At 39.2% G+C, this 11068-nt stretch overlaps 1 protein-coding gene across 1 annotated transcript in view; it reads right to left on the reverse strand.

The window, feature by feature from the left end:
• The window catches only part of si:dkey-97m3.1 (fatty acyl-CoA reductase 1), a 65043-nt gene that overhangs the window by 11024 nt on the left and 42951 nt on the right, over positions 1-11068 (reverse strand). The window contains exons 3-5 of the mRNA XM_024287844.2: positions 9177-9352; positions 2547-2726; positions 1408-1585 (exon numbers count right to left, since the gene is read on the reverse strand). Coding sequence (XP_024143612.1) covers positions 1408-1585; positions 2547-2726; positions 9177-9352 — 534 coding nt within the window. The remainder of the gene's footprint in view (positions 1-1407; positions 1586-2546; positions 2727-9176; positions 9353-11068) is intronic.

Here is an 11068-nt window from a genome sequence, read left to right on the forward strand (position 1 = left end):
AGATTTGAGCAGACGAGGAGAGGAAACGTGACAGAGGGTCACTGCGTAGTGAGCTTCTGAACAACAAACAGGCGCAGTGCCTGCCGGCCCGCCATGGTGAGATGAGGCATTTTGAAGAGTCACCGCCATGCTGAGCTTACAACCGCAGGCGGAGGCAAGCCAGGAGCAGCAGCTACAAATCCAGGCTTGAATTTATGGACTTAAATTCTTCCATGACGTTGCACAAGTTTTATAAAGGCATGCTCTGTTCTGCGTACCGCTCTGCGAGTGGCTGAACTGGCAGCATTTCAGGCTTTTTTAAGGTTCAAGACAAGCCAAACCTTTTATCTTTTGGATAATTAATGTTTTAGTTTTAATTTGAGCTTTTCGGCTTTTAAAGTTCAGGATTTTGTCCAAATCAGCACTACAAAAAGTGAGAAATAAGTAAAAAAAAACGTTTTTTTTAATTGAAAAACATTCTTGATAAGATTATTTCTCTTGCAAAACAGAAAATAATTTTTAAAAATAAGAAGATTCAGCGAAAATATTTAAAGACCTTAATTAGAACTGTTGCAGCATAAAACTATCCGTCCTTCGGCTACATTTCCTTTTAAAAAGTTTAAAAAAATTCTAGAGAAAAGTAGCTTTTGCTGAACATTATTTAAAAGAAATACCACCACTATGAGCATAAAAGAACGAGAATGTTAATTTTTTTGTTTTCTGCTGCATTGTTACATTTATTAGATCATAATTTATTATTGTACATAGCTTCATATTTATTTTTAAATGTTATCTCAATGGGTTTTACCTGGTTAAATAAAGGTCATTAATCAACCAATCAAAAAGAAATAATAAATTATAATACATTTTCAAACTTTATAAAGTATTTTTTTCTTTATTTTCTTATAATCCCACAGATTGTACTGTTATCAAACAACAAAAAAATCTAAGTTTTCTCCTTGTCTTTAATCATTTATTTAAATAAAAAGTGTGCAGGACTTTTATTTTGAAGGAAACCCCGTGGGACTTTCAATTGAAATTTAGCAGATTCAGGATGATAAAAGTCGCCTTTCTGGTAACAGAAATGTTTTGATGAACACCAGAGCAGGAGGAATGACTGTTCCATTACTCCTGTGGAGAAATACTCGTTTCACCGTTTTTCCTCGTTCCAGACCAATTTGCTAAAGAAACAAAAAGACCCGACTTTAGAAATTGGTTTCAAATGTTCGGAATTGCTTTAGATAAAGCCACACGGAGCCTTGCAGCATCACGCCGATCAATATCTTATTTCCACTGATGAGCGGGGTAACCACAAAGAAGGGGGAGTTTTCTGAATCGCATTCAATCACCCATAAAAAAAACCAAAAAAAAACAGTAGCACAGAGTCTGACATGATCAAACAGGGAAGAGGCTGATCTCTGGACTCACAGGGAAAGGTTCCTGCCAGCTGGCTCCCACTATGGAGGGTCTGACGATGCCAATGTTCAGCTTGTCCTGCTCCTGCTGCACCACGTACTCGGCCAGAGCTTTGGTGTAGGTGTAGGTGTTGGGTCTGTCGCCGATGAGCCGCGGCGTGATGTCCTGCACGATGCCGTCGTCCATCCACCTGAACGGAGCGGAGGACTCGGTCAGAGAATACGACAAAGTTTGGGGAAAAAAAATTAAAACTGCAGCAGTTTTTTCAATCTCAATTTGTTTTTTTTTTGAGTAATTTTAGTTATAAAAGCAGATTGTGACTTTAAAAGATCCACTCTAACATATGTTAAGAAATTAAAAAGACATTTCTGAGTATTTCTTTATTCAAATCACTGTGAATCAGGAGCAGAGGAAAAAATGCAGTTTGATAAAGGGCTTTTTTGTGACGTAGAAAATATGCTAGGAGGGTCACAAGTCACATTGGTTCAGAAGGCCTGGGGGAGGACGAAACACTGTCACATAAGCAGTCTGATGCCATTTAAGTGATTTTTTATTTTTTTGACACACTTGGATAGTAATGGAAATTATTTAGACACTGGGGCCCTGAAGGTATTGGGAGCCCCAGGCAATTGCCTACCTTTGCCTAATAGCAAATCTGCCCTGGGAAGAGGGGCGGGGTTGCTCTTTGCCAGTAGCCAACAATTTTGAGAATTTTGAAGAAACTACCACCACCTTGCAGGAACTATGATCTAAAAACAATATTAAAAATAAAAATATATAGAGCAGGTCTTTAAAAAATAATGACTTTTAAGTAAAGATATTTGCCAATTTATAGGTTTTAATTAAATTTTTTAATTGCAACAAAAGAAAAAATGATTCAAAGTGGTTTTCCAAGTTGCTCAAAAAGCCTTTCTTTCTTTCATAAAGACAGGTGTTAAACCTGGCAGAGAAGTGACAAATATTTAGCATCACTTTTCCAGTTCCTCATGTGTTTTCATGCACCTCAATAAAAGCTTCAATAAAGCAGGCGTGTAGATTTATCTTCATCCCTGATCAAGTTTATGCAACATTTTTTTTTCCTGTCTGAGAAATCAGGTGAACTGGAATCGATTCCTCGTCTGGCTGAAGCTAAACGCGCTTCATCCACTCACTCCAGAGACTCGATGAGCTTCTTGGGCTCGACAGGCGGCGGATAGATGACTTCGTCGATGTGCTTGCGGTTGCAGTTTGCATAGGCGGTGGAGATGTGAATGAAGGCCTCGAGGTGGTGCATCCGCTGGGCTAGGCTGAGGAGCTCCTGGGTGGCGATCACGTTCAGCTGCAGAGCGTGTCTGCAGGCGAGAGGAGAGACGGCGTTAGAGGAGGCCGTGTGGGCGGGGAGAGGAGAGGCTGCGCAGGAAGGCGGGCCTGCGTGGGCGGCAAAGTTTGCATGTGTGCTTCAGATTGTGCAGGTGTGTTCAAGAATATCTCCGGAGGTAGACTGGGTACCATTTGATACTAGCAAACTTTTTTTTCTAGACATTGGAGACACATTTTCCAGTTTTATGTTGCTTTAACTTCTCTTTGGTCTACACTTTTCTAAACTTCACTAAAAATCAGCAGTCTAGATTTTCGTTTTTCTCGTTAAGATCTATTCAAATACTGTTGACAATATAAAAACTTGACTTAAAACTGAAAAAAAAAATGGGTGGGTCTCATTGACCCGGTACTTAACGTGTTCAAAACATACTTGAAAAATTAAGTACTTTGTCTTAATAGGTCACTTCACATCTAAGCCTTAGAAATTACATATGGAGTTCCTCAAGGCTCCATCCTGGGGCCACTTCAGTTTAAAATCTATATCAGGAATGGGCAATTCAAACCTCAAGGCATGATTTCCAACATACTCTGCTCTGACATGTTCTAATTGGCTGGACACACCTGAACCAGGTAATCTGTATGAGTAGGGCTTAGATATCTGGAAATCATGCACACTTGGCAGGGTCGAGATTTGTCTATCCCTGGATCTACATGCTCCCATTTGCCTGGGTTAGAAATTAGTTGTTACCATAGCTACGCAGATGACACACTGATTTATATTACAATGACACCAGGAGATCAAAGAACAGTACAGGATCATTAATGACTGTCGCAACCAACTTCAGCTAAAGTTTATTTAAATCCAGTTCTTTTAAACTTTTAAAAAATATTAATTTACATTTTGAAACTTTAATATTTCTACTAAATGTTTCAAGTAATATTTTATGTCAAGCACTTTAAATTGTATTTGTATATGAAATGAGCTATATCCATTTTTGGTGCAATTTTAAGGATCTCCTTTTACAGTTCAATAAATGTTGACCGGAATTTATTTTCAGTATTTAACAAAAATGTACATTAATGCTATAAGAATAAGTGAGTGTTTTAGATATTATGGGGATTTATTTAGACAACTTGTACTAAGATTGTATCTTCATTTTGCTAATTTTACTTAAAAATGAGTAACTTTCACATATTACACTAGTTTGTCACTTTAGTCAAAATTAACAACAATTAGGTATGAAAAAAATATAAAAAATTAAAAACCATTTGCTTAGAAATAGCAAAAAAAAACGTAATATTTGGCTTTCAATTGTCGGTATTTTTGATACCTTAAGAGATTTAAGTAAAAATGATTTGCTGCATGGATGATAATTTTATTACTTTTAGTGATTTCTGTCTCAAGATTAATGGTTTTTTCATACTGGAAAGGTTATCTCAAGAATAAGCAAGGAGTTTGCATAAAAAGACAGAATGTTGTATTTGCTATCAGCTTTGAGTAACAGAGTACTTCTAATCTTCTAAACCACAATCTCACTTTGACACATCTTCCTGCTGATTCTTCTAATTATAAAGCCATAGTAAACCTCACTCTGCACCAGATGTTTAGACTTTATAACATAATCTATGATTTCATTTTTGAGGAGAAACATTCAGGCCCAATTACAGGGTTACTTAGTAAATATGTGGTTTATTGTAATCTGTAGTTTTGGAAATCCCTTTTTTGTCCCAATTCGTTTTCATTGAATAAATATTCTAGGTTTTTCCAGTCTCTGATGTACTGAAAGGCTCCATCAGAACTGATTGATCCTGACATCTCAGTTTTTCAGCACAGGAGGATTTTTTGCGACACGTCTGAGTTCTGAAATAACTCGTTTGAATCTTCTATAAATGGAACAACCTTTGTGGGTGTTTGTGCAGATTTCCTGCCACTGTCATTAATAAAAATGTCTAATAATAAGAAGAAAAGATGATGATGCTTCTGTCAGGTTTCTTTATTACTGATGTGCAGCCAGAAAATGGCCTCACTTTCTGACTGAAACGCTTTAAAAAAAAGATAATTTTACTAAATAACCACTAGGTGTCTTGATACTTAAAGGAATAATCTAAATCCTCCCATATCCCTTTGGGTTCTACCTACCTCTTATACACTGACCCTCCAAACGAAGCAGGTCCAAAGAGGGACGATTTTAGGAGTCGGATACTCAAGTATACTCTGATTCGCAAGTATCTGAGTATCAAGATACATGAGTATCCAAGTACTCAGATACTCCGGTTTAGTCAGATTCACATGTATCCGAGTACTCTGAACGAACAACTCAAACGAAGCAGATTCAAACAGAGCCGATTTTCAGAGTCGGATATTAGAGTATACGGTATTCAGATACTCTAGTTCACATGTATCCGAGTACTCAGAAACTCAGGGTTAATCAGATTTGCAAGTATCCAAATACTCTGATACACTAGTATACTCTGATTCACGAGTATCAGAGCACGCAGATTCATGAGTACTCAGATACTCAAGTTTACTTGGATTAACAAGTATCTGAGTACTCTGGTACTCGAGTATACTTGGATTATTGAGTATCTGAGCACTCAGATACTCTGGTTTACTCTGGTTCACATGTATCCCAGTACTGGGACACTCGGGTTTAATCAGATTTGGAAGTATCCAAGTACTCGGATACACTAGTATACTCGGATTCACGATGATCAGAGTACGCAGATTCATGAGTACTCGGATACTCAAGTTTACTCGGATTAACAAATATCCGAGTACTCTGAAACTCGGGTTTTCTGAGATACACATGTATCCGAGTACTCAGAAACTCAGGGTTAATCAGATTTGGAAGTATCCAAGTACTCAGATACACTAGTATACTCGGATTCACGAGTATCAGAATACTCAGATTCATGAGTACTCAGATACTCAAGTTTACTCGGATTAACAAGTATCTGAGTACTCTGATACTCGAGTATACTTGGATTAATGAGTATCCGAGTACTCAGATACTCTGGTTTTCTGAGATACACATGTATCAGAGTACTTGGATACACAAATTTACTCAGAGTTATAAGTATCTGAGTACTCAGATACTTGAGTATCTCAGATTCATTAGTATCACAGTACTCAATTCTGATACACATGTATCCAAATACTCGGATACTCGAGCTTACTCGAATATACATGCATCTGAATACTCAGATACTCAAGTATACATGGATTTATGAGTATCCGAATACCTGCAAGTACTTGGATACTCGTGAAAGGGACTGTGACTGTAAAGCGCTTTGAGGCTTTAAAAAATCTAGTAAAGGGTTATATAAGTACACGCCATTTACCTATCCGAAGTGTCTGAAGGAGCGACATCACAGATCGTTTTGTTACCTTAGCTGGTCCCAGTAAATGAATCAACAATAGTTGATATCCCTATGTTTGTTACCACCACTCACTTGAACCCGTCTCCAACTTGTGTAATATTTTTGAGCCACAGTGCAATGATTGTGTGACGCATTATATTTTCTTTAAAATTGTACAAACTGTGTTCTTTTGTTTCTTATTGTGTTCAGCAGTGATGCAACGTGAACATTTCTCCACCGAGGGAAGAATAGAAAGTTATCTTATCTTAAAGTGGACTTTCTACGACTGCAGGAAGTATTTGTGAGGATTTCTGTGCTCACATTGTGGAGCAGATGAAGAAAAAAAAAGTCATTTAAAACAAATTGCATTTGTGGCGTAGAAAATCTAGGATCCACGTCAACTCCCACAACTCACATGCAGATTTCCAACTGACGCTCTGCAGAAACTATGTCCTAGAAATCGACGGTTTTGGCTATAAAAGGTAAAATCACAATAAAAACAAAAAAAACACCACTGGAGACAGTTTTACAAACAGATCAAAAGATGATGGGAATTAAGGCTCAGAAACATGAGCTTTTGGATACGTCAGTCGGACCTCTTCCTGTTGAGTTTCTGAGCATCTTTTACAAAGACTTTATAAAGAATTTTATTGTTAATATGAACTACCATTCAAATCTGTTAGGAAGAACAGTTTTATATCACAATATAAACGATTTTATATCACAATAATGTTATGTATCACAATATACCACATTAAATTATATTTTTAGTTATTCTCTAAAAAAACGTACTTTTTTTACTTTATTTTTTTAAAGTTGTCAGGAGCTAAAAAAGCTTCAGACGGATGGAAGTAGTTTTGTAAAACGCCGTGACTTTCTATTATAAGTAGGTATTTCCTCATAGAAGAGAAAACCTGCTTCTCTGATCCATCTGGGAGATGAAATTGAACTCAGATTGTGGGAGTTATGAATGTAAGCAGAGTTGTGGGAGGATCTGCGAGCGTCTCTTCCCGCCAACCTCTGTGGCTGCGCAGAGCGCCGGGCTACCAGGACAGTCAGGGGAACAAAATAAATAAATAAAAAAATCGGACAAATGTGGCGCTTCTCACAGCTGAGTCATCGTCCATCTGTCTGCGCTGGAGCGCCTGACGTGGAGGAACCCGAGATCGGAGTGAAAGTGGACTTTCATCATTCCCCTGACAATACTGTTCCTCTTTTTGTTCAGCTTATTGCAACAAAAACTCAGTAAAATAGTCAATCAAGGTAAAAACATGATGTAAAAATAAAAATTTCCTCTATTTTTTTTAACTTTTTAGTAGCTGGTTGTTCAGGTTATCTCAGAGTCAGTTTTCCTTCCAGCCTGGAATCACTCTGGTTTTCTTCTGGAATGTTGTCACAAATCTCAGCCCTCATCTTACAAACAACAATGTCATCATTAAAAGGCAGAAACACCGGCCAACACCAACAAAACATTAGTGAAGTTTAAACAAACTCCGCTCTGATCCTTTAAAAAGCGACCCGAAGAGCCCTGAACCGAGCCGACTGATGAACAGAACGAGGCCGGAGCGACCGGTGAAGGCGAGGGGAAAGCTTTCGGACAAAGCCATCAATCAGGACTCTGTTCCTGGAGAGGAACTCATCGCCAAACCAAAGCACTTTCATTTTGATCATGGAGACAGATTACTGCTACAGTTGTTTCTTGTAAACCCCTCAGGCTTTTGTTTCAATAAAACAGGCGGAGCAGCATTCCTCCTTCACCCTGTCTGGCCAAAAACTCTGACAAGTTCATTAAAAAAAGAATATTTCTTGTTGGTTTAACAGCATTAAAGTTTGGAATTTCTAACATTGTTATCTGCTCCCACCTGTAACACAATAAAACTCTAATGTTTTCAGTTTTACAGTTTATAATTGTAGTTCTGTGAGGTCTAGACAAGAGCTTATCAGATCTCATATTCCTGCATCTCAAAACTTTATTTTTTTTTACAAGCGAAGGAGCACACCCTCCTTTGTTTGGAATCACAGGTAAAACAAAACTTTTAAAAACATCTTTTATGTGTGAGAACAACTGAAACGTCAGTGTGAGTGCCCTTAACTGACCATGAAACTATAAAACCAAAATAAAAATACAAAAAAACGTTCATTTGTAGAAATTATCCGAGTTTATCTGGTAAAACTTCCAGGTTGAAGCACATTTAAATCAATTTCTTTAAGTGCAGTTCATTAAGTTACCTCTAGGGCACATGCGTCAAAGTCAAGGCCCGGGGGCCGGATCCGGCCCTCCAGATAATTTTAATATTTTAAGTTTTTGTTATTATTGTCCTGATGTTATCTTGTGCTTATTTTTAACTTGTATAATTTTGACAAAATATATATTTTTGGAGGGTTAAATATTGAAAGTTACTTAAGGTTTAAGTTGATTTAATCTGGAATAATATTCCTGCCTGTTTATAATTCATTATTATGTTAAAAAGTTACGGTTTTAAAAATTGACTAATTGAGTAACTGACTTCTCTTCTTTTTCTTTTCACAAAAGCTGCCACAACATTTGGTGCTTTAGGCCGCAACAATCCTTAAAATCTGCAGCGAAATCCTGGAGGGTTTTCCTAAACCACAAGAGTGGAGCTCTGGTTTGTGATCCCTGTTGTTGACCTTCCGGCTTTAGTGGTCAACACAAAATGTATCAAACGATTTGAACGTTGTACTTGAGACCACCTACTTCTGAGGCATCTGATTGGTCAGTTTATACTTTGCTCTACAGAAACAGAAGTCATGAAAAATATATTGACTGAATATTATCTGTCTATTTTTGGGGAGGAGTCACTTAGTCCAGTTTTCATATACAGTCAATGGTCTATCTACAATGTGGCTTCAGTAGTAATTCGGATCCACCAGGCAGCCGTTGTGGACTGTTCTAGAAGGTGTGACTACTCTGTGGCGGTCTCTACCAACGGTTGATTTCTTCACGTCCTCTTCCTGCTCTGCTTCCGCTTTTTTGATAAACACTGATGAAATAATGCGGCTGAATCTAGAGCTGCACTTCCCCCTGAACTTCAAGCGAACTGACGAAATAAAAGAGATGCAGGAAGTTGATTTTGTGGGAGTAAATAACGGTTTGCGCTCACTTCAGTGGCTCGTCAAAGCGGATGGTGGCGGCGCAGTGGAAGACGATGTTGATGCAGGCGCTGAGCTTCTCCACGTCCTCCGGGCTGATGGACAGGCCGGGCTGTGTCAGCTCGCTGCTGATGGGGATGATCTTCTTGTGGAAGTCGGGGTTGTCCTCCCTGACTCGATCGAAAAGCTGCAAGACCACATCGAAGGAGAGCGTTAGGGTGAATTCAGACGGGAAAAGTCCAGATCCAGTCCTGAATTTTGGGTTTGGTCTGTATTCAGAGGACCATCAAGCAGAGTTTGTAAACAAAAGCATGTGACTAAAGATCTAATCAGTCATTGGGCAGGGATTACAGGGGCGTGGCAAAGCAATAGGAGAAAGACTAAAGAAAGTCCTACTGTTTGCAAAACTTTTGACAACGTCAGGTTCTACACTTTTAACTTTTTGGTCGTGTGGAGGCAAACTGCACGGTGGTTACTGAGGAAGTAACGGCTAAGAAGGTATACTGATGAGTGTTTATGATATATAGATTGACAGGAAAACAGTGGATTATATCAAAAGTTGCTTTAATGAGTCCACATTCATCCCGTTTTGGTCCAGTTGTTCCACTCCGAGCATTGAGTGTATTCAGACTGAGAAAACTGGAGCTTAGTCCGATTGGAAACAAACAGAGACCACCTAACAAGAGGGATCAGTGAGTCACACTTGAGTGTATTTAGACTGAAAATTTGTTCGGAGAAACTGAAGTTCGTTGACGTTAAGCGAACCAAAAGTGTCCAGTCTGAATACACCCCTAGAACCCTTTTTTTAAAGGCTATGTACGATGAGTTTTCTTCATTTCCAGATGTGGTCACGAGAACTGGAACAATGGAGCGCTCCAACGGGAGGAAATATTATGCTTCAATAGCAAAACAAGCAATGCAAATGACTCCTGCTCAGCAGTCCAGTTTGAATAAAATGTTTTGCATTATCAACAGAGGCAAAACGAAACATCCGAGTGCACCTGTTAGGTTTTACTGGACACGGCGGAGAGTTTTCACCATTTCTAAATTCTGAGAGAAGTTTGTCATCAGGGGTTCAAATATGTGGTTTAATATAAATAACTACAGTACAGGCCTTTTCCCCCCTCCCTGCATTACTATATTTAACCCCCTCTTCACAATGTATCTGTACGGATGTGTGGCCTACTTGTGTGACATTACTGCACCTGCTGACTCTGGTGTTCGCCAACTACAGCATGTGCTGGTGGGGGGATTATAAGGGCTGCGGTCTAGATTTACCAGCTCGTGTCCCACACAGACCCCCAGACCTCGAACACCCCCCCCTCCTACCACCCTGGGGGCTAAAGAAGCCAGTGTGCTGTGTCATGAGAGGCTATCCAAAGGCAGCAGAGTCAGATGTCATCTTTCATCATGCATGCCTAAAACGCACAAACATGACTAGCAGCAAAGCGACCCCGTACAGACAGGGCTGGCATGGCGAGAGGGGGCGGGGAGGTGAAGGGATTGCCACGATAGTGTTATGAAATGCCATGTGTGTCAGCTGTCCCAGAAAGCAGGGCCGTCTCTTCTAAAGAGGACAGATGTCGAATTAAAGCAGCTGTTTGTCTTCCTTTTCCAGCGTTTTCTGCTTTGTCATGTTTTGCCCAACTACAAAAAAATGCCCATATTAGGGTCCGGCTCTCATATACGGACAGCAATGTCATACGCTGCCTTCTGGGTCGGGGGAGGGCGCCACTAGTACTGTTGGCATGACAGAGTTTGATTCTTATTATGTAAGAGACAAATAGTAGATGAGAGAAAAGCTACACAAGAAGATTTAGTTCAGTCGTCGTTTCTCCAAAAGCTCTACTATAGATCTGTGCAATAAATGTATTAGCATCGTGATATCGTGAGCTGCAATAAA

The sequence above is a fragment of the Oryzias melastigma genome, linkage group LG23, assembly GCF_002922805.2.
Source record: "Oryzias melastigma strain HK-1 linkage group LG23, ASM292280v2, whole genome shotgun sequence".
Classification (NCBI taxonomy): Eukaryota; Metazoa; Chordata; class Actinopteri; order Beloniformes; family Adrianichthyidae; genus Oryzias; species Oryzias melastigma.